The sequence below is a fragment of the Phasianus colchicus genome, chromosome 4 (genome assembly GCF_987193195.1).
Source record: "Phasianus colchicus chromosome 4, bPhaCol1.hap1.1, whole genome shotgun sequence".
In the NCBI taxonomy this organism is placed as follows: domain Eukaryota; kingdom Metazoa; phylum Chordata; class Aves; order Galliformes; family Phasianidae; genus Phasianus; species Phasianus colchicus.
Window position 1 is genome coordinate 59,701,257 of NC_143439.1, and position 24,412 is coordinate 59,725,668.

General features: G+C 39.1%; 1 protein-coding gene across 1 annotated transcript; it reads left to right on the forward strand.

Moving 5' to 3' along the window:
- The first annotated feature begins 247 nt into the window (after window positions 1-247).
- WDR1 (WD repeat domain 1) lies at window positions 248-21,460 on the forward strand. The gene is made up of 15 exons (XM_031588380.2): window positions 248-569; window positions 781-902; window positions 4,688-4,778; window positions 8,053-8,200; window positions 9,549-9,729; window positions 11,529-11,606; window positions 12,355-12,435; window positions 12,551-12,784; window positions 13,574-13,661; window positions 14,897-15,053; window positions 15,734-15,821; window positions 16,722-16,832; window positions 17,298-17,471; window positions 18,555-18,699; window positions 19,017-21,460. Exons 1-15 carry the CDS (start codon window positions 554-556, stop codon window positions 19,124-19,126), a joined length of 1,824 nt encoding a protein of 607 aa, XP_031444240.1. The 5' UTR covers window positions 248-553; the 3' UTR covers window positions 19,127-21,460.
- The last annotated feature ends 2,952 nt before the right edge of the window (window positions 21,461-24,412 follow it).

Here is a 24,412-nt window from a genome sequence, read left to right on the forward strand (position 1 = left end):
GGATAGGGGCTCACCCCTCAGCGCTCCTTCACATGCCCTCTCTCCACAGCCTCCCCTCGCACTCCCCGCTCCTTCCTCACGGCTCGGCCGCCCGCCATCCCCATAGCAACCGCGGCTTCACGGCCGCTCCCGCGCACGCGTGTCAGCACGGGAGAACTCCGCACATGCGCAGGCGGTCCGGCGGCACCCACCTCGGGGCTGGCCCGAGCCGCCGTGCGCTGCTCGCTGCGGCTCTCCCGCAGCTCTCTGCAGCTCCCTGCCGGGGCGGGGCCGGCTCCTGCGGCCGCCTCAGCACAGCCCCGCCGGGCCCGGCCGAGCCGACGGCATTTCCGGGGGAGGGAACGGCGTGCGGGCTGGCGGGGAGCGGCGCGGCGCGAGCAGAGTTGACTATATATGGTCAAAGGCAGGGGAGAGCGGCGGGCCGCGCGGGCGCTTCCTGCTTCGTGCCGCTGGGCGCCGTGGGGCTGAGGCGGCGGCGGCGGGGAGCAGAGCGCAGCGGCGGTCCGTCTGCCCGTCCGCTTCGGAGCGCCGCGGCACGAGCTCGTGGACGAGGATGCCGTACGAGATCAGTAAGCCCCGGCGAGGCGGAGGGGAACGGAGCGGGGAGGGCGGCCGGGGATCCGGCTGCGGCCTCGCTGCGGGGCGGCGGCCGCCCGCTGACAGCAACAAGTGACCGCGCCGCTGGGAGGCGGCTGGGAGCCCAGGGACTTCAAGCGCCTTTTCTTCCTCCATTCCCTCCCCCCCTTATTTTTTTTTTTTTTTTTTCCTTTTTCCCTATAGAAAAAGTGTTCGCCAGCCTCCCGCAGGTTGAACGAGGCGTGTCCAAAATCATTGGAGGTGATCCGAAAGGCAACAATTTTCTCTATACCAATGGGAAATGCGTCGTCATCCGAAACATCGATGTAACGTATCCCGGTGTATTTATTTAACCTCTTTGCGGTACCCCTCGCGAAGTTCCGCTCCTCCCCTCCCCCCGTTCCCCCGCGCTCCTCTCGCGGCGGGGAGCCGCGCTGGAGCTCGCGGCGCAGCGCTGAGCGGGGATAGGAAGGAAGGTGCGTGACTCAGGCAGAAGCGGCCGCTGAAATTCCTGAGGAATCGCAGTGAAATGTGCTGCTCTCGCCCTCATTGCGTGGAGCGCAAAGAGGAGAGAGGCTGATAGTTCTGCCTGGCCTTGTGCGTTTTTCTGAAATAGCACCGTCAGGAGTTGGGAGATGTGTTTGCCTAATAAATGAAGACTTCCTTATTTGTTGCGTTGGGCCTTTGGCTTGTAAGAGCAGCATGCAAATACTTGCAAATTCATGAGTTCCCAGCTGCTTCTTTCCCTAGCGTTCCAGGAGTCACAGCAGTTGTCAGGCACTTGATTCTGTGGTAAGTGCCAGCACACCTTGTTTTCAGCCCAGGTCATAGGGGACTTTTCTCATTCATTCAGCGTTGGAACCCCCAGATAATGCTTTCACAGTAGTTTGGTGCATTTGTTTGGTTTTAATCTTTGGTGGTAACTAGAGAAATGTTAGATGAGTTCCTTAAATAATATCTCTTCAAAGATGGCATCCAGTTGAGAAGTGTGGAGGAAACATAACACAGCTATTGTTCAGCTGTTGGTTTTAAAGAGTTTTTATTTAATCTGCATGACTGATAATCTTTGGAAAAATCTAACTCTCCCCTGGATTTCCTTCCTTACTGTAAATCTCACTGTGCTGTGGAGTGCTGCAGTGGGGCAGATCCCATTTAGGAATGTTTAGGTCACCATCACAAATATGCATTTGTTTCTGGTTGCTTTTCCTTCTGCGAAATGGGTTTTTGAGTTATTTTCCTGATTAATCATATTACTTTCTCTGTATTTGGGTATTTACTATTATTTCATAACACAGAAACGCTACTAAACAGTTCTTTGCAAACATCTTATTTGATATCTGTTTAAATGTACTTGCTGAAAAACAAAACCAAGTTTGCACTCAGTGTTATCCTGTAATAATAGTGTTTCACTCTTGGTGTCAGGGGAAGTTCAGTTTTCTGAAACTAGAAGCCTCAGTTTAGCACGATGCAATGAGAGAAGAGAGAAGCCACTCTGCTTATATTACAGTTTTTGCTAAGTTGTGGGTTGTGGCCACCTCCCTTGTGCTGTGATTAGTGCTCATCTGACTCTGTTCTGAGGCTTAAACTGGTAGAAAACAACTTTCTGAATCGGCTCACTGAAGATTTGCCTGCTGCAAATGTCGGTCCCACTGTGAGCCTGAACACAGAGCATGTGGCAAAGTCTGAGCGCAAAAGTGAGGTGGGACTCTGGGAGTTCCAATTTAGGCAGTTTAAACTCTCAAGGGAAGTTGAGAATGGAAGTCATAAACCTTTCAGTTTTATGGTGTTACTTATCCTGGCATGTAAATTTACCTGAACCAGCAAGGGGAAAGAGTCTACTACTGTTAATAATTGACAGGTGACAATCTACAAACTGCAGAATGTATTGTACAGCAATGACACAAAAACCAAGCAAAGTCTACGCTGTGCCTTTTGTACTGGGAAGCATTGCAGTTTGTAACCTAATTTGGAAATGTGTCCACTGCTAGTTGAGAACTATGTCTTTGAGAATGGTGGAAGCCTACATAATAGTTTGCAACAACCAGATAAAATTTGAAGAAGTCAGTGTGTAATCCCCCCACAATCAGCTCTCTAATGGGACAGTTGTGCTCTAATTAAAAAAAAAAAAAAAAGCAGGTCATTAAGATGCAGTGAACACTCTCCTCTAAATCAAGAGCTAATCAGTAATGATGAATATAGCCTTTAGGGTTAGTGTTTCAGCACAAGCTAGAGAGTTTCTTTAACGACAAAAAGTCCTGGAACAGTGCTGCTCTGAGACAGGAGGGCTGGTGATATTTGTGAGGTTTCATACTTAATAAATATTTTATATTGTCTTCATGGTTTCAAGCCTACTTTGAAGCTTGGAACTTAAACTGCTCACTTTCATACATGGGTCTGATTTCAGCACTGAGCATAAGCTGCTCTCTCTTCTTATTGAAACCGATGACTGGTAATGCATTGTCCTGGCTAACAATCTTATCCTAAGATCTCTTCAAAATCGATATTTTTTTGCTTTTGGTATGATAGATAGAAAAGTTGAATTACTTCTGCCTGTAAAGGTAGTTTTCTTATCAAATAAACAGGATTTAAATCATTATCTGGCATCCTGAATCTGTTTACTGTATATTATATTTGGAAGACTGTTTTTTACTACTCGCTTCAGGGGTGAAGTCAGTCTGTAAATCTAGTGTTTCGTGCACTTAGCTTCCTGGGGATTGCTGCTGTAAAACAGCCATTGTATACGCTGTTATTAGCAGTGAGGTTTTTTTTCAGTTCCTTGAACTTGTGCTTGCTACAGTATAACACAGAAAACATTTGGTCTTGCTTAGATAAAATCCAATAGTACACAAAATGGAGAGTGATGTGCAGATGCAGGCAGTTGTGACTTAAGTAGGGCTCTAATGTGGTCAAGCAGAGTGGAAGCAGTAATGGAGAAGCTGCTTCTTGCATGAGTAAGCTATATTTTGCCTCCTGAGATACAGTAATGCTACTGTAACAGAAAGAACTGTTGCAAGCAAGAGAATGTCTGCTTTCTAGCTCAGAGCAGGTGCATTGGTTTTCCCTGATTGGTCAGCTGAATCATACTGTAACATCAGATGGTTTTCTGGTTTGGTTGGATAAATCTGTTTTAATCACAGCAACTAAAATGCTCTTTTGTTTTAGCCGTAAGAGTAAGGTTTCTGGAGCTGAAAGAATGATAACTGCTAGAAAAATTATTCTAAGGAATAGTTTATTATTTTGTGCCATGAGCAGTGTATTTGGAAGATGTGTAGAATGGCTTTTTTGTTTATGAAGTTAATTTCAGAGCAGATACTGGAAGGATTTTGCCTTGATGCTATCATTTTAGCCTTTAATTTTTTTGTGTGTCCTCAATTAACTGAAACATGGAGTCGATTTTATTATCCAGCTTGAAGCATCTGAAGGCATTTAAGACAGAAGAAATAAAAATCATGATGGAATGGCTGTGCATTTCATAATTCCAGTGTAGCTGTTGATAGTAGGGATGACTATGTACTAGCCTAGTAGCTTTTAAACCAGGCTTCAGTTGCGAAGGATGAGTAACGTCTGCCCACCTCGTTGGTTACTGAATAATCTTAGGTACATAGTGATGAGTAGTAGCCATGCAATATGGTTAACCATATGCCTAACTTTCATACTCACTGCAGTAGAGTTTCTGGCTGTATTTTCCAAAGCACAACTTGTGTTTAGTTGTCTACGTAGATAAATAAGCTTAAACAGGTAAGGCAGTTAAAAAACAAAAAGCCTCCAGTGCTTGGAGTGCTTGGCCTCTTACTTTAGAGCGTGTTCTTCTATTTTTTCATTAGGTACTGAAGAGAGGAAGAAGTTGTAGCTAATGTTGCCTGTCAGAGGAAGTAGTTGATTATGGCAGTCATTGGAAATTAGTGTGTTGTTTTATGTAGACAGCAATTTCCCACGCTGCCCTACAGTTTTCTTCTTGTTCTTCTTGTTGACAGTATCTTGATTTAAAAGACAAATTGAAGTGTGTAAGAGGGACAATTCTGAATTTTATCATGGAATGTCTGATTTTTACTCTGTGAAAACCAGAAAAATACTATGTAGTAACTATCTCTTTTTTTTCCCCTTAAACTAGAATCCTGCAATTGCTGACATCTATACTGAACACGCCCATCAGGTTGTAGTTGCCAAGTATGCTCCTAGTGGATTCTACATAGCGTCTGGAGGTAAAGTATCAGTGTATGTGCTGGACAAGCTATATGGACAGACCTGTTGAAGTCCTTCACACAGAACTTTGACACAACAGAGTAGTTCATCTTTTAACTTATGTACAGACTGTATGTAGACAATTAGACATGGTTTGGTGGAATTGAGTGACTAAGGAAGGACGTCTGTAGGTGTTCGTTAAACGTCTTTCTAGAGCTGTAAGATCAGTGACATGCTTGGTCTTCTTAAAATAGAGGTTTTTTTTCTGATTTAACTACCAAAGACTACCTTACAAACATAAAATCTTCAGCATTAAAGAGGCGAAAGAAAGCTTGGTATAATGAATGATGTTTGTGCATGCAGCAGAATGAAAAGTTAATTCTGAAATGCATAGCTACTGTTTTTTTGTTCTTAATACACTTTGATACTTTAAGAATGGGGAACGGATTCTAGAAGAGTGTATTCTTTTCCTTTCCCTCCCCCTTTCTTCCTGACAGAACTTGGCAAGACTTGGCATCATTTTTCTTACAGTTGTAACATGAACTAAAAAAGACTTTTACTGGAAAGTTAGAAGGGAAGGAGACTGATTCTCAGGTTCTGTGTAATATGTATGAATCAGTATCTGCGAATGGGTAGCATGAGTTCCTGGATTATCAGCAGGAATAGTTGTGGTTTTTTATGATTTGCGAAAAACTAAACGAACCCATGTAAGTAGAAGCTTTCTTCAAGTAATTGATCCTTTCTGAACTGTTATACAGTTGAAGAATATTAAGAAACACGTAGTAATATATTTATTAAAAAGGAATTGTCATCAATTCGTGTATTCTTCAAATCTGCTTGCTGTTGTCAATTAAAAAGGCTTGAAAAGCAAGTAATGGTCCAAAATACAGCAATGATTTCTGCTTTTAGGTAATGCATGAGTTACTATTGCTGAAAACAAAACATTCTGAATATGAGTCCCCACAGGGAGTTCAGACTCGTGTAGTGGTCAGTAGTAAGGAAATTTCTCTCAGCAACATAAGGGGAAAAAGTTTCTGAATGTGTAAAATATCTCAGTTCTTTCTTCCTTGGTTTCTTGCATATCTGAAAGCTGTATTAGAATAAATCTCTTCTGCATACTGAGGAAGCTTTGAGAACACTCTTAGGACAGCCTTATGTTTTTTTGTGTGTGTGTTTCTTTCTACTCCTTGTCTGAAAGTAGCCAAAGCTATTCTTTTCTTGGCTCAGTCTTTTGTGTGGACTGTATGTTGAACTGAGTACCTCCTTAAAGTCCAGTTTGCATTCTGGACAAATCTGGTGCTCTAGAGTTGTGGCATACTCAATTACTATCTATTTGATTCTTGTGGCATTTTAGACTTTCAGTCGCCAGTAAAAGAGCAGTTAATATATACCTAGCTTAGTTCAAGAATGTCTGTCATTAGTTATTAGCATTAGGAAGCTTCTTGCTTCCAGGGAAGTGTTCAGTTGGCTTTTTTTCACTTGTCTATCTTAACTCCATTAAACAAGCTTAGGCTGCAATATTTCTTTTAAAAACTGTCCTCCATGTATCAATTACAAACAGTTTGGTATTGCTGAGCATGGATTCTGAAGATAGTATCAGACTCTTTAAGCTGTTTCTAAGTATAACATGTAAGATTCATTTCTCTATAAATTTACATCAGCTGTGCAGTCTGCATTAATACTTCATGTGCCTGATGAGACAGACTTTTGGCAATATGCTTTGTGGGTTTTATGGTAATTTCTCCTCTGTTGCAGTCATAACAGAGATGTAGTAATGGGGAATACCACAGATTTAAAGCTGTATGTATCCTTTCTATTAATAGATGGAACAATCAGATTTTGAAGTCCAAATTTAAAGAGAGCAACTTATTGTAGTAGAATCTAAAATAAAGCATTCTGAATCTGTCCTCTTAGCATAAGTGAAGATGATCCCACGGTCAGGTACCAAAGATACAGGGATGCTATGTGTCTAAGCTAGACTATAATGATGTACTGATAAATGGTGAGCAGAATTCAAAGGAGCTATGCTGTGGTGAAAGATGTGCCTTTAGCACATATCTTATTCTTAAATAGTGGCCTTTATAAAGGGTTTTTTACACACCATATCTGCTATGTGGGTTTTGTTGCAGATGCACCATAGCAATTGCTCTTGAACACAAGTGAGTTCAAGGATATTTACAAGAAATAAAGACCAAGGAAGGTTTTGTTACGTTATCTTAAAGTGTTAGTTTGTGTTTGCTGCTTATATCATTAGCACTTTTTGATATTCTGTTGGATTTCTTTGTAGTAATCTAGATGCTGCATGTGGATACCTGCACATTTAAGTGTGTATGTGCTTTTGTATTGAGAAGCTATGCAAATGAATATGCATGAATAAGTTTTATTAACATAGACCTCTTTGTACCTTGTATTTACATGCAAAGCAGGTTTACTTTAAAGGTTCAAAGTGCAAAAGAAATATAAATTGTAGAATCATAGAATCCTTAGAGTTGGAAGGGACCTCTGAAAGCCATCTAGTCCAACTCTTCTGCAATGAACGGGGACATTACAGCTAGATCAGGTTGCCCAGGGCCTTATTCAGCCTCACCTTGAAAGTCTCCAGTGACAGGGCATCAACCACATCACTGGGCAACCTGTTCCAGTGCCTGACCATCCTCACTGTAAAAGATTTTTTCCTTATATCTAACCTAAATCTACCCTCCCTGAGCTTGAAGCCATTTTCCCCTGTTCTATCACCACAGACCCTGCTAAAAAGTGTCCCCTCTTTCCTGTAGCTCCCCTTTAGATACTGTAGGGCCGCTCTCAGGTCACCTCACAGCCTTCTCCGGGCTCAACAGCCCCTGCTCTTTCAGCCTGTCCTTGTCTTGGAATTCGTACATCAGCCACTGTGCACCAGATTGCTTTCTTATTGTAGATGGTTTACATCCCAATGACGTATGGGTAAGCTGTCCTGTAGTTGGTAAAGGAGTTATTGTTTATTCTCATTTTTTTTTTAAATAATAGGCACTTAGCATGCAAATTCTTACCCTCTCTTGCTGTGTTCTCAAAAGGTCCTTCCTTGCATTGTATTTATTGCTGTATATTTTGAACATTAATATCTGGTTAAAAGTAAAATTCAGTGAAACAAATGTAATCTTCAGTGTTCCTAAGTCAAGCTGTTTGCAATCACTACAATAGGGTGAGAGTGATACTTAGTACAAATGTTCAGTTTAGCTGAAAAACTTGTGAGGTTGCTGAGTCATGACTCTGTGATGTTGGAGCAACAGTAGTTACATTCTAATTTATATATGGCAGATGTCTCTGGAAAGCTGAGAATCTGGGATACTACACAGAAAGAACACCTTCTGAAGTATGAGTATCAGCCATTTGCAGGAAAAATAAAGGACCTTGCCTGGACTGAAGACAGCAAAAGAATTGCTGTGGTTGGAGAAGGAAGGGAAAAGTGAGTAATTCTGTTTGTGTCTTTGTGTATTTATTTCTATATGTCTGTATATAAGTAGTCACAGTGTAAACCTTTGTATGCCAGCAAAGCAGATTCTTTGTAGACAGCTTTTAATTCTTTGAATGAGGTAAACCATGACTTTCGCTGTTCGAGATGTCCTGTTCTGCAGCAAAATTCTTTATGCAGTATTTAACAGCTGTAGAACTACTTGGAAAATATGGTTCTGATAGAATCTTCCCAGTTTAAAATTGTGTGGTATTGCTTGTTTTGGTGATGATATGTTAAATTATATCTTTTCACCATGACTCTTGAGGGATTTCTTTGTATAATTCAGATCAAGTAGGAAAGGAAAGCCGTAAGAAATTTTCTCCTTCTTTCACTCCTCTCAAATTGAAGATGCAGTTGAATAAGAGTGAAAAATAAAGAAAAATGTGTTAGAATTTTCTTCCTTACCTATATTTTATAGTATATTTTCTCCCTTACTCCTATATTTTAAGTAGTATTATGCTAATTAAAAGAAAATTGCAACACAGTTGTCCTTGACTCATTAAATGAGGTGTCTGTTACCAGGACAGAGTTTGTGGCAGACAAATCTGTGTCTTTAAAGGCTGTAAAGCAGTTCACAGACCCCTTGATAGTGTTGTACCTAAAATATAGCATGGTACTGTTTCCCTCACCTCCTGCACCATTTCTTAACTCTATCATTTACTGTGTCCTGATACTAGAGAGATTCATTGGCTCAGTTCCTCCATCCATTTCACCTGGCGCTTGGTAGAGACATTTCCTTTTCTACTTTAAGAACCTGAATTGTTTCATATTAGAAATATATACTTCCAATCTAGAATCTTAAGTGATGCTACGGAACCCATTTTTAGTAGATATGCTCTGGTAGATTACTGCCCTTGTAGTGATTATATTGTTTTTTAAGTACTTTAAAATAAAAACTGGCAAAAAAAAAAGCTATTTTGATTCCTCAAATCTTAAATAGTGCTGTAAATTGATGGTACTCAATCTAGACTAAATAATCAGAAAACTGATCCAGTGTTATCCTCGCTCTATATTCTGTGTAGTGATTGGACAGTTGGGAAACGTTTGTGCTGTCTTTCACAAACCGACAAACTCACTGACAAATATCTTCTGGTTCTCTGTTCTGGATCAACCAATCTCTCCTCATGAAGATTAGGTTCCATCTCAAGATCTCAAATTTCCTCCAGGGAACTACAGTGTACTTGCATGAGATTAATGAGATGACCTAATTTCTTTTGAGTGCACTTAAATCTGCTCTATGTAGATGATCAAAGTGTTAATCTGCATGTAACTCTTATGAATTATATGTTTCTTTGTCTAGATTTGGAGCAGTATTCCTGTGGGATAGTGGTTCTTCTGTTGGTGAAATCACTGGGCACAACAAAGTGATCAACAGCGTGGACATAAAGCAAACAAGACCTTATCGTCTAGCAACTGGCAGTGATGACAACTGTGCTGCTTTCTTTGAGGGACCTCCATTCAAGTTCAAGTTTACACTGAATGTGAGTTTGAGCTTAGTTGTGGCTCTGTTAAACTCCAAGTTGACTGAAAGCTTTCCGACAAACTTGCAGTCTGAACTGTTAAAACAAGTTCTCAATTTCCTCGTTTGAGCCACAGTTAGCATTAAGTCACTGTCTAGAGCCCGTGTTTAAGTTATAACTGAAGGCTTGTTTCAGGCTGACTAAATCAGTGCTTCAGGTTTTCTTCTTAACCACTTCATAGGAATTCTAGCTTTGCTTTCTTTTTTGTAACGTAAGGAACAGATGTTTTCAGCTTTAGTGATGCTTGCTGAGCTCTGCTACTTGATGAAGATGCACATAGTGTTTCTGAGTACTGTCCAAGGTGCTTTATTCATGAATTGTGATTATGTGAGTGGAATGTTGCAATTTCTTTAAGGTTGCATGAATCTGAAATCCCATTGCAGCTTTGAAATGGTGAGGGGAGGTGGTTTAAAATATAACTGATATCTGCAATAAGAGTTGGATATATAATTTCTGTGGTCTGTTTTCTGTTCCTTCTTATTTTCTGTTTTTTAATTGAAATCTTCTACATAAATGAAACCAAGCCTGGGACTGCCACACTTAAGAAATCCATCACTGCTTGAGGCCAAAAGCAACTTTTGTTTCTGCAGCTTTTTTTTGATGCCACAGAACCTCAAAAAAAAAAAAAAAAAAAAAAACACCTAGTGCAGAGATACTGGATTTAATTGGACTAGTAAAAATTCAAAATGTTTAGTAGTTCTTTTTTTCTTTTTAAAGACTACTGTAGTAAGGCTTTTACTTTGGTAAGGATATGCCTTTAGTAAACTTTGTATATTGACTTCAGTAAGGATTCCAGTTCTAGAAAAGGAATTGTTTTGAGCTCTGCAATCCAGTGAAGTGATGCAGTTGCCTAATTTATTTCTGAACCTAAGTTGATACTTGCATTTTGCTAAGCTGGTTCTTTTGGAACTGTGAAGTCTGAATCGCTTACCAGTGCTGCTCAAACTGGTATGTGATGTAGCCTTCCTTTTAAAATGGTATTTGAGTTGCTGTATGGGATTCAAGTTCAAGCTGCTAGGTGGTTCAGGTTAGAGAGTAAGTTATCAGGGAAAAAAAATCTATATTTAATCAAAGAAAGTAGGTTAGAACCTGCCTTTTGTAATACTAAAAATAGTCTCCCAAATCTCTGTATGGAAGCTTTGCCCTCATTGTGGTGCTTTCCTGTTTAACATGTGCGTTCTAGTTAACATCATTTGAATAGTCTCCTATTTGTAAATAGTCTATTTGTGGAGCATACATCAGTCTTGCCTGGTTATTTCGCAGAACTAGCATGACTGTGGTCTCCTAGAATTTGAATTAATAATTTATTCTTCATTGCTGTTGCCTTGTCTTGAATTTTTTTCTGATTTTTAAATAGGAACCGTTTTATTTCATGCTTTCTGTTTGTGAAACCTACTTGCATAATGGAGCAAATAAAAATCTACAGTGTTGCAGAGGAATTGATTAACTAGAGGAAAAGAATCTTGTGGTTTCAACTAGGCTGAACATTTGATTGTTCATTTTTTTTCTACCTATTCCCGATACAGTAGTACTAATTCACCTAGTTTTGTGCTGAGTTGATTTAACTAAGTACCATTCCCACAGTTTCTTCCCTAGACTGCTTTTGATGGCAGACAATTCTCTTCATACAGAGAGGCTATATACTTTACAGCAGGCATCTGCTACACGGCTATTTATTAGCTTGACCAAAAAGAACTTCACTGTTACTGGATTGTATAAATAGATCTGTTCTTTTGTGCTGATGGTTGTCTTTTCTACAGGACCATACACGGTTTGTGAACTGTGTGAGATTTTCTCCTGATGGGAACAGATTTGCTACAGCTAGTGCAGATGGCCAGGTAAAAAAAAAAAAAAAAAAAAGAGCAATTTTTTGTATTGATTAAGATCAGAAGATTCTTGTCTGTATTAGAAATAGAATTAGTCTTGGAACATTAATGTTCCCACTTGTTTTATTCTGAGAAATGACTGAAGTAGACTTTGTGTCTCCCTATGAAGCTGTAACAGCAGATGTCAGTTAAATTATTTTACCCAGCCTTTTCTCTGTTCTGTCTCCCTAGCTATTACTACTTACAGATGATTTTGGCAGGTATATATCAGACTTTTGCAATGTACGTTCTTGTTATGATCCTGAAAAGTCTGTCTGAAATAATGAACTCAGAGATAGCATCCCAACTTCAGGTGGACTCCCTGCTGGTAAGGACAGGTTTAGCAACATTTTCCATAGGGAGCTCCTCCTATGCAGTTCCTACATTTCCCATGTAGGAACACTCCCATGACCGCAATATTGAGCGGCTGCCATCACATCAGGAGTAAAAAATATGCTTCTCACGGTTTTGATCGTCAGGATCCAACATAAACAGTGGCTTACTGTGCTTATTTAGAATTGTCACTTTGCTTGTTTAGTATTTAATATTAAATGCAGGAATACTTGTAAGCATATGAAACAATCTATTTTTTGAATAGACACAAGTGTTCTTTGTAGCAAAAGAATATGTGCAATTTGAGTAACAATGTTTTAGTTCTTCAGTATTTTTCTCCTGCTGCTGATTTTTCCTTTAAGTGATTTGTGCGTGTGCTCTTTTTAAGATTTTTATCTATGATGGGAAGACTGGGGAGAAAGTATGTGCTCTTGGTGGAGGCAAAGCTCATGATGGAGGTATTTATGCTGTAAGTATCGCCTCATTTGTACAAATGATCCGTGGTATTGCATTGCGAAGTTCATGGACTGTGAAGTCTTGCAGTAATAAATGCACTCACTATCTTGTGGCATTTGTTTTTACAGATTAGTTGGAGCCCTGATAGCTGCCAATTGCTTTCTGCTTCTGGAGATAAAACTGCTAAAATTTGGGATGTTGGTGCTAATTCTGTTGTCAGTACTTTCAACATGGGATCAAATGTGTTGGATCAGCAGCTGGGTTGCTTGTGGCAGAAAGACCATTTACTGTCTCTTTCTCTCTCTGGCTATATCAATTATTTGGACAAAAACAATCCAGATAAACCTTTACGTGTCATAAAGGTAAGTGAAACTTATATTGTTGTACCAGAATTTCTGTAATAAATGACTTGGCAAAGTTGTCTAGATGGAGTGGTAACAGCTGAAAGATGGCTTTGTTAAATTAGCATTGCCAAACAGGCAGTTTATGTGCAACTTGCTGCAAATTGCATAGATCAAAAAGTTTTATTACATGCAGTGATACTGTGCAAATACAGCCCAATTTTTAGTTTGAGTTAAGGATATCCTATTTGTTTTGCAGTAGTTTTAGCATTCTTTGGATGCAAGGAATACAGAATAGATAGAAAACTACCACTAATATCTCATTCATCCATCGGTTGTGAACACGGTATCTAGGGTTGCTAAGTAAGCTTTAATTTTAGGAATTAAAGAGTTTGCTGACACAGCCTTCTCATGGGAATTTACATTTTTGTATGAACTAGAAACAGATGTCCTAGATTCCTGCTATTGCTGCTGTAGTTCTTCTTATTCTGAATGATCAAGTGGCTGAAAAGTAAACTTTGTGTATGAAAAGGCCATGGAAGTATTCTGGCCCAGCAGGCTAAGTAATAGAGATATTCACAGTGCCTATTTACTCCTCCTTAAAGGGTAGTACATGGAAAGAGCAATACTGTAGAGGTAAAACAACTTCACTGTTAATTAGTGATTTGCATTCTGGATGACCTTGAATGCTTATAAATAAAACTGTTACTTTCTAAATAACTTGTAATTCTTCTCAAATAGATTTGATATTTATAAATGTTAAAATGAAAAATTGCTCATCAATAATTATTTTTTGTGTCCTTTTCACAGGGTCATAGTAAATCCATTCAGTGTCTTACGGTGCATAAAAATGGTGGAAAGTCCTATATTTATTCTGGCAGTAACGATGGTCATATTAATATCCTTTGAATGATAAAGCCACTTGTTCTGGTCTTAAAATCTGAGGGAATGTATTAGGAGGGGGGAAAAAAAGTTTGCCAAAAACCAAGAATTATCTTTATTGAACACAAGTTAACATTCTATGTTTGTTGAAGAAATTTATTTAACCGTCCCGTTTTAATGTTTTCTTTAAACTTTCCTGCTAAATACATGCTACATCTTCATTTCCAGTTGTCACTGAGGATGTAGGAACGAGTAAATATATATGGAAAGTTAGAGTTTAATTTATATATTTAATTATACATGATAAATATGTATTGCTGCTGCTTGCTGTTACACCCATTCGTTGCCTATATTTTTAACGTGCTGGAAGTAATCTGTTGAGGTTTCTTAGATGTTCAGGACAAGAAAGATAAATTCTTGTTGAACCCTTTGACCCAGTAACAAACGTTTGTCCAGAGTTGTTTTTCCTACCTATACTACTTTTTTTTTCCTTCTAAGTTCTGTGATGTACCAATTCTCTCTTTATTTGGCATTCCAAACACCACCACCAAGCTTTCTCAGTAGTCAAGAATGCTTAAGACTCAGTTTCAGTCCTCTTGGTTTATTAACCAAAATATTGGATATAGAGATTGATTCCTGAGGGGCATTGATTATGGATGAGAGTGTGATGTGTTTAGCTAAAATACAGTTCAACATTCTGAAGCTTATAAATAAAACTGCAGACCTTCATCCTGCATTCCATGATGCCTTAAAATGGTATCACACTGGCAGGAGTCAAGAAACAAAGGACTTGTCAGCCAATCTCTATATGAAACTGGCTATAATGGGTGATCAGACTGGTGTTAATGTTCCTCATCAGGGGAAGGCCAGGCCAGTGCTGCAGAACTTCTAATTCTTTTGGGAAGTATTTTGTATTCTCAGGTCTAATCCTAGTTGTTCCAGTGTTTACTGTTTGTAGTAGGTCATCTAGCTCATTACAGAACATCAGAATTTCATTTAACTGTGAGCATAAGAGGTTTCTTAAAACACAAGTGCAGAGTTGCCAGAGAGTGTGTGGAGTTGGTCTCCATTGTTGGAGATGCTCAAAACCAAATTAAAGGGGCAATCTGCTGAGCAAGGATTTCAACTAAATCTCTGGAAGTTCCTTCCAACCTCAGTTAGTCTGATTATGTAAAACTATTTTTAAATTCAGATATGGTGCTATATCTGAGTGTGGTGGCATCTTCAGATTTCCTTAATTCTGCTGCGTACATTATTGGGATTCTGACACCGGAGAGAACGATGGCTTTTCTGGGAAAGGCCATACAAACCAGGTTTCTAGAATGGCAGTGGATGAAATGGATCAGCTTGTCACCTGCAGTATGGATGACACTGTGCGCTATACCAACCTTAGCAAGAGGGACTACAGGTTAGTTAAACTGTTGCCTTTTATTATATCATTACAGTCTTATTTCATAGCAAGTTTTGTTGACTTAAATGGTAAATAAGGTTATGCTACAACTTACTCAGGTTTAAGTTACCATGGAAACTGTAGAAATGATTGCTGTACCAACCTTGCTTTTTTCTGTGGCAAAGAGAAATGCCTCAGACATTTCTCACTTTGTCTCATCCCTTCCACAGGTTAGATGGATATCAGTCATGTATCAGGTAGCTTAGTTGGATTGGTGGAAAAGGTGTCAGTTTCTTTCTAGTTCATTAATACGCGGGAATGTTGTTAATAAACATCTGGTTATCAGGAAGAGTGGAACACAACTGTTCCTTCATTAAAAATTGTAGTGGAAGCAGAAAAAAGAACAACCAAACTTCTTCAAATAGCTATTAAGATGACCTAGTTAAATCTGAAATCTAGACTCTAAAGCAGCTGCACTGACTTTCATTTAGAAGGCCTGCTTCCTGATAGAGATCCTGACATTCTAAACAGTAAACAGAAAGAAACCTTGTAAATAAATTAAGGACATGCATAACTTTTTTTTTGAGGATCATTAGGAGGTGATTACTGAAGTAATTGATTTTAAATAGCAAGTGTGAAATACGCTTTCTTTTTTCTTTTGTATTTCTGCTTCTCCACCTTACCACACCTTCTTCTAGTGGCCAGGATGCTGTGAAAATGGATGTTCAACCAAAATGTTTAGCTGTGGGTCCTGGTGGTTATACTGTAGTTTTATGCATTGGACAAGTAAGTATTAATTATTATTAGTATTAATATTCTGCTAAATTCTGTTGATATGTGACAGAGGGGCAGTCTGACAAAATGGTGCCTGACATGCAAGTGTGCATGAAACAAGGGTGTGTCATTGAATTCTTCTGTATGGAAAAATGGCAGCCATTGACATTTGTTGATGCTTGCTGAATGCTGGTGGAGACCAAAGAGTGGATTGCGAGCGCGGTGATGCTCATGGTGGGTGATACATTTCAGTAGTGGTGACAACAGTGTGAAAGACAAGCCACGTTCTGGACCACCATACAGATTTTGACAAGAGCAGCATGCAGGCTGTTTTTCATTGGTGGTGAAAATGCATAGTTAGTAGTGGTGACTATATTGAAAGATAGTATTCTGTAGCTGAGAATTTGTTCTATCAAATAGTTTTTATTGTGTTATTTGTATCTGCTATAGTTTCCTTGGAAATAAATAGGCATTACTTTTGAAGTGACTTGTGTAGAACTGCACTGCGCTATTAGCTTGCTGCTAATTTGGTCCTACATCCTCTCCTTTAATAGTGAACCAGGCAGGCAGTAAGTATTGCTAAAAATAATGCTCTTTCCATGTTTCTTTTGTATTCTGACCAAATGAGTTAAAGCTGAATGCACTAGAGCATGCCCTGTGCTCCCTAATGTAGAGCACTTATGTACTCCAGTACAGCAGATTAGTTAGTCACCATGCATAGGCATATTTTCCTTTCTTTTTTTTTTTTTAAAAAGGAGATGTTCCCTCAGGATCAGGAGTTCCCTTAGGATCAGTGCATAGTAAGCTTCTGAGCAGTTGGAGCGGATCTGATGACTAAGCAACGTGACTTAGTCATGGTTGTGTATTAGGCTCTTGGAAGAAGGAGCTGAACTTCTGGTTTTCTATTTGCAGATTGTCTTGATGAAAGATAAGAAAAAATGTTTTGCAATTGATGACCTTGGCTATGAGCCAGAAGCTGTGGCTGTTCACCCTGGAGGAGGTTCAGTAGCAGTGGGAGGAACGGTAAGGTTGTGCTTCTTAAAGCTATACTTTGAACACTTGCACTAGTAACAGAAGCATTTAACAATAGTATGTCTGTTCTACTGAGAAGATGGCAGCTCTAACAGGAGCAGTGTTGTAGTAAGTAACCTATGAGTAATTGGTATTCCTGGGCTTTCGTTCCCCTGGTTCTCCCACCATTGTGACCAACGTCTTTTTCATATTTTTCTCTTCAGTTCACTGTCTTTAAGTTGTTTTTACCCAGTGTAAACTTAAAGTAGACAAATCTTCATTGCTGTATCCTAGACTCAGTGGAGTGTTGCCAGTATAAACGACAGGTTCTTTAGACTATTTCTCAGTAGTTCTCAATGTAAGCAGTACCAGATGGAACTGATGAAAATGTTCCAGAAGCTCAGCAAGCCTTCCTATTTCTACTGTACAGTGATTTGTGTATTTTTTTGTACCTCCACTGTTACTTTTATCTTGCAGGATGGGAATGTCCGTTTGTATTCAATCCAAGGAACCTCTTTGAAAAGCGATGATAAGACTTTGGAAGCTAAAGGTCCTGTTACTGACCTGGCATATTCTCACGATGGTGCCTTTCTTGCAGTTTGTGATGCAAACAAAGTTGTCACTGTCTTTAGTGTCCCTGATGGCTATGCGGTAAGAAATGCTGCATCAGGTTTTCTATTTGTTTATAAAAAATTGACTGGTTCTATTGGTAGAATATGTGGCTGATGGGCTTTAGTTGCTAAATAATTTGTGTATTTGTTCCTTTGACTGTTTTCATGGCATCTTGGGATAGTTTTTCACCGTAGCTTATGTTTAACCTCCAGACTGTAAGAATAGGTGAAGGAAATGTAGAGCATAGATTGGCTACCAGAAAAATGCTCAAATTCTGTCTAATATCAAACATTTAGATAAATGGGGTGAGGGTGAGAATTGGGTTTCCATAGGATAGACTAATTAGGTACAAAATATTACAAAATATACAGATACCTTATTTGGATCAGCTGAATCCAATAGCATGAGGTTTTTTTAAAAGAAAAGTAAACAAATTACATGCCTGGCAATTAGAGAATGTGTGCATTTTTGTAAAATGGAGATGAATGCAGGCTCAGTTTGAGAATTCTGTAGCGTGTGATAAAAATGAATGAAGTAAATACAGCAGACTTGGCAATATAGTATTGCTGGCTGTAGCAAACAGCGCTCTGATAAGGGCTAAGCAATTAAAAGGGATACAGTAAAGCAGGGAACCTTGTCCCATTCTTCAATCTACTGTCCTTTCACCAAGAGCCAAGTACAGGCCAACTTCTGCTTTTCATCTGAGCAGGCCATCATGTGAATCAGTCTTTAAAGTCATAAGCGTTTACTGAAACTGTACAGTAGAAAAAGCAGTATTCCAGAAAAATGTTTCGTTTTCTAAATAAAAATGAAAAGAAACTATGCTTTGGAAAAATGTGAAGTTATTTTAAAGCTGTTTAAACAGGAAGTGACTTGCTGTATATGCACTTTGCAGCTACATGTAATAGAGTCTTTCCATTGTCTAGGAACTGTATTTTATTTACCTGATTAGAGTTTGAATAAATGGCATAAAATGAAGTCAGTACTTGATTTAGGACATCCATTTATACTTCCAATGGACATTAAAATTATCATTGTTTTGTGATTCTGTGCATTAAAAGCTAGTAGATTTCTGAATTGGCTTAAACTAATAGCACTGTATCATTAATTACTTTAAAACAGGAACATAATGTTTTTTATGGACATCATGCAAAAGTTGTTTGTATTGCCTGGTCACCAGACAATGAACACTTTGCTTCTGGAGGCATGGATATGATGGTATATGTTTGGACTGTAAGTGATCCTGAGACCAGGGTCAAGATACCAGGTATGTTTGCTTCAAAATCTTTATGAAAGTTGCTAGTCTGTCTTAAAATCCGATTCCGTGCTTCTTTTCTAAAACTAAAACTGGAAGCAGGCACGTTGCTGTATATGTTCCCAAACTAACTTAGCTTTCACATTAATCTCTTTTATCTAGCTAAAACAGCCAGCTGTAAGTTATGTTCTGCTACATTTTATTGTGTAGTCACTTATAAAATACAGTGTTAGTATTGAATGCAGATGAAAATCACTTTCAGAATAGTGCTGAAATTTTGCCAACCTCACCTTCCTAATTATTTTCTGATATTTTGCCCTGCCATACAGATGCTCACAGACTACATCATGTAAGCGGCTTGGCATGGTTGGATGAACATACTCTGGTAACAACATCCCATGATGCTTCTGTCAAAGAATGGTCTATTTCCTACAATTGAAATAAGCTGTTTCTTTGGAAGGACCTAATCAGGGACTAGAACTACTGCAGCGGAACATAGCATTTCTCTTAAAGAATCTGTATTGGCCTCTGGGTCTGCTATCATATCCTCATATCTTTACAGGGTGTTCATATCTGTAATTAAATGTACTTTGAAAGCTTTAGCCAGTAACAGTTTGCACATGAAAAGCACTTAAATTATGTCTGGAGCTTAACCTTTGTGCTGAACATTCCAGAGGCAACAGCCTAGCAAGTTGGCGTGAAAGATTCAAACTCAATCACTTGCTCTTTTCTAACCAAGAAACATGAGACTGTACAGCATGAGAGTAATACTTCTCATTTTTTCTAATTACAGAACATTTCTGTACTAACGGTCATAGTAAGAATATTTAGTTGTGATCTGAAACCAATCAAGCTGTGTGCAGCTACTGTATATTGCTTTGCTTCTCTGTACTGCACCAAACTGTTGCCTCAGATTTTTCCTCCAGATAACAAAATGGGGTACATACATAATAAACTTTTTATGTATTTCATGTCAAAGCTTTTTGATTTATTTTAGGATGGAAGTGTGGGGTTTTGGTGTACTTACTGTTGTGGGTATAATGTTTACGAATAATTGTTGTGGCAATTTCTTGCTTCGGAAACACATTTGTTACTTTCATGGATTAAGAATGTCTGGTCATTTCAATGTCAGAAAAAAATAATTGTTTCAAATATTAAAGATATTTTCTGTTTGAAGGAGGAGAAGCATGTTATTGTTTTAAAAATGCAGTACTTCTACCCCCTTTTTTGAAAGTACAGGAATTAAACTAAGTGAAGCATTGTTACGACTTGAAGTGCTTTTTGAGGAGATAGCATTTGCTGAGTAAGGTCCGTGCATCTGCATGTACAGAACAGTTGCATGTAAGCCATTTCCTAATACAAATTCAGATCATGCTCTTGTGTTCTTAGTCTGCGCTCTACAACACATTTAAGTGATTTGAAAAATTCCTACCGGGTTGGAGGGGCATACTGGTGTAAAGCAGTAGGAAAACCTGTTACGATCTCTGATGGCCAAAAGTTGGTGGTAGTGTCCAGAAAAGTTTGAAAGACTTGGATGGGTTTTTTGTTACTTTTTCTTTAAACAAAAAACTTTTCTCTACTTAAGTCTTCATTGCCACTACCCCTCCAGTCGTGTTTGGTTTTTATTAAGCTTTCCTTTCTGTATGGATTTGTGTTGTTTTTCTTACCGATCATATTTCTAATGACACTAATTATACAGCAAATAAAACACTTTTGCTGCTGCTTATACTGTGGACCATTGCTCAATTGCTGAAAAAAATTGACTATAAAAATTGGTGTAATGAAACAACTTTCAAAAGGAACCAATTTAAGATCCAGACTATTTCTGTCAGGCCACGGTCTTGTTCTGCTATTGCTTATGTGCTGTTCCTTGTGTGCTTCATACGTTGTTCCCCAAATATCATCTGGAAGCATTGCTACTGAATCTGCTCAGTGGATTCCTTCAGTTACTCAATCCCTGTCATACAGGTAATGTTGAAAGAAAAGAAAGTTACATAGGTGTTTATGGGCAAACTACAGATTTTGGTGGCAATTTGTTTTGTTTTTGTAAGGAATGATACTGCTAGTGAAATGGCTGTGGGGTGTTTAGAGTTCTTTTTTTTTTGGGGGGTGGGGGTGGGGGGAGGTTGAGGGGAATGAGAGTTTCCTCAAGTCCTCTACCACTTCAGTTATGTTCTCTTCTGTACATGAGAGGCTGTACACAATATCTGCAAACGGTGTGTAGGATGTGGTGTTTTCTGATTCCTGAAAGACTTTGTAGTCATAAATTGTGTTACTGCCCATGCTGAACACCTGTTAAACTTGAAACCCTGTATTACAATTTGTGTTTGGATGCCTGCCCTAAGGGGGTGGTTGCTTGTGCTTCAGCTTCCATTGGATTTGCTTGTTGGCACATGATTTCAGTTTCTAAATCCTTCCAGGCTAACATGGTCTTTGTAGTTGGAAGCAAATCTGACTATACAACTGCTTCTACCGGACCAAATGTCAGAGCACAGGCTCTTTTTTGGCCTAGAGTAGGTTAGGTCACAAATGTTGGATTACTTCTATTTGTCCCAAACTGAACAACTAATGTCTCAAACATTAAAGGTCAAGAAACAGTGATAGGGTGTGAGCACCCAGCTACAGCACAACATACTTTCTAATTTCAATTCCACACACATATATGTGTGCACAAAAAGTTGAGATTTATTTAACGGGCTTTCCACTGCTAACTTGTCAGATATGTCGCTTTTTTGTTGTTGCTGTCACAATAAAGAGAACAAATACTGAGTGATTATTTGGTTGTATAAAGCAAATTAACTTTTCTTCCAGAGAAAATGCTGATCATAGTTCAGTGGAAATAAAGCATTCACTGTCATCTTAACTATAAAATGTATGCGTAGTAACTGAAGCAGATAGCTTGAATGGACAAATTGTCATTGTTTCAGCTGCATGTTTTCTTTTTCCCCATTCTTGTTCTCTGAGGGTCCTGTTCTGCCTTTGTTGGCTGGTGGCAGGATGCTCTGGAGGCAAACTGTCAGCTCCTTGATCACTACTGCAAGAAACACAAGAATAGTGTGGATTGGACTGTCATGAGGTTCTGTTTTCTATGAGTCCTGAGTTATTTCTTTTGACAGTAGTGTGCAGATGGTAATGACCTCAAAAAGAAATATGTGAGATATTTACATCTTACTTGATAAGTATGAAAATGGGAACACAATGAGAAGAAGGGGGAGGAGAGAACAAAACAAACACGATAGGTGTTACTATATTGAAATATGTTTGCGTTTTTATGCTAGTTCAAGCCCTGACCAAAACATGATTGCTCAAGCCCATGGGGGAGTAAAGATTTCTGTTTGTCCTTTAAACTGTAGCTGACAATTACCTGAAAGCAGTTTTCACTTTGCCGTGACTGTCAGCTTGCCTGCTTTACTGTGAAAATGCAGCTTAATTAGGCCAGAGATAGATTTAGAGAGCTAATGTGACCACTAATTCCTCACGAGGCTGTGTTGTGTGGATTCCCCTTCTCACTTTTAACTTTGTGATTTAATCCTGTTTGCCTGTTCCATTTCTATTTCTCTGGTACAGAACATTGGCCTTCCAAGAAGCTGATCTATACTCAGCCAGAAACTAACAGCAGCTGTTCTGTGGAGTATCATCAGCAAATCCCAAATGACATCTTCAGTTGGTAGTGGGTAAATAGAGAGGTAAAGGACATTGCAAATAATTGGGACATGGAAACATTTGTAGAAAGTTGGGCACATTGTGATGAAAATTGAGACTTGCGTCAGATGGTGTCTGATCATCTCCTAAATACTTCTGGTTTTGAATCTTAAAACCTATACTCAGAGTGAGGGTAATTACCTGAAAATCCTTGTTAAGTGAAGCTATGGGGTTCTTCAGCCTGGAACTGAATTTTTGAAGTTCTGTTCCTAAGCAGAGAATCTAAGAATTTTTCCTACTTCATGTCAATATGTCACTGCAGATACTGCTTCAGAGTTGCTGCACAAACATGGATTCGCTGATTGAATCTTCTCCCAGTGATCAATTTAGCCATGGCTATCTCTGCTTTCAAAGTGTGCTGTGGAAAAAAAGGTCCCTTCCTTATGCCCAGGAGCTTAAATGGCTGGAGTGAGAATGAGTGCCAGGTTCTTGATTATGCAGGAAATGCTCATGCTAGAAGAGCAAAGCTCCTTGGAGAGGCTTGAACATTAAGCTAATCAGAGGAAGAATAAATGTATTCTGCATGCCATTGGAAGTTCACTTGAAATTTGTGCTGACAGGAATTAAATCAGTTACACCTATTAATAGAAATGTTCATGAAAATGGCGCTGAAGGTCGTCTTTGTTCCTCCATCTTATCTAATCTCACATATGAAGTATGGCAGTAAGCAGTACTAGATCAGGTCAGATGTGTTCTGGTTTGGTTTCATTTTCCCAGCCAAAGCGTAAAAAACTTGGAAGGATGGAGTTCATGTGATCTAGAGCAGATAACTCAAGTCAAGCTTTTCCTGATCCTCAACCTGAAATTCCCAAGTTGTATTATGTGCTTACTGTCTTGCTGTATTTTCTGCTGTTAGCAGGAGGAGGCTATGTTGCCTCAGTATTGCCCCTCTGGAATACTTTGTTACCTGCTGACAAAATCAGTTGGATTTTGAATTCTTTGCTACTCCATTACCCCAATGATCCATTCTTCCAGCTCACATGTCTCTCTTTTTAAGTGAGACTGCAGAGAGAGGTGGTGTCTGAATGGGGATGTACTGAATTTACATCCTGATGGTGAAATCTGCAGTAGTCAAGTGTGATTTGCCCTTGGCAGGTCTGTAGACTGTTTTGTTTTGTAAATGTTCAAGATTGAATTTTAATAGAACGTTCTTCCTGGGAGGGCAGTGGTTACAAACTAGCCACTAGTTCTCTGGATGTTACTCCAAAGTAGTAGCGGTTTGATGGGTACATCAGTATTTTTCCAGTTATCTGGGCCTTCCCAGAGAAACGTGTTTTGGTGGGCATGTTTGCCTTTCCCCCAGTGGATGATAATTCCATAACTTCATTAGCCAACTGCCTCAGCATCTTTCGGTAAGTTGCATCACAATGCTATGGATGTGAATGCATACAGTTTTTAGGTGGTGCCTAGTGTGATTCCCCTCCCCCCACCCTGCAGAAGAAATTGGCACGTGCGAATCACATTGGTCTGGGAGCAGATCTGTCTGAAAAACAAGGAAGAAAAAGCTCAGATTTTTTTTACTTTTTTTTAACTTTATATGGTGCAAGGTTATTTTCCCTCTCACTTTTCCTTGAAAAATTCAAGAGATAAACTTCAGGTGTGCTTTTATACACATATCTGAAGCATTATTGAATTTACCTATTAAAGACAGGAGAAGCTTTGTTAATTTTTATAGGTAATAGGACATATTTACCTTGCAGAAAGTATACAGTTTGTAAACTGTGCCTCACTTTTGTTCTGAATTTACAGTCCTCTTGTAGAGCTCACATTCACATTCCCCGTGCACAAACGAAGAGGGACATAGGTACTAAATGAAAGCCAGGATTATCTGTTTTCTTCTCCTGTTCTGTAGGTTAGTTGGCTACTATGTATATGGCTTATGTAGTCATGAACATCTGCAGTAGGGGTTTTTTACTGGGGATTCTGATCAACCAAAACACAGTGGGCAATCAGTCCTGAAATAACAAGCTAATTAGTTTTGATTTCCCCTAAAGAAAGGTAAAAGTTGTAAAGTATGGCTTAT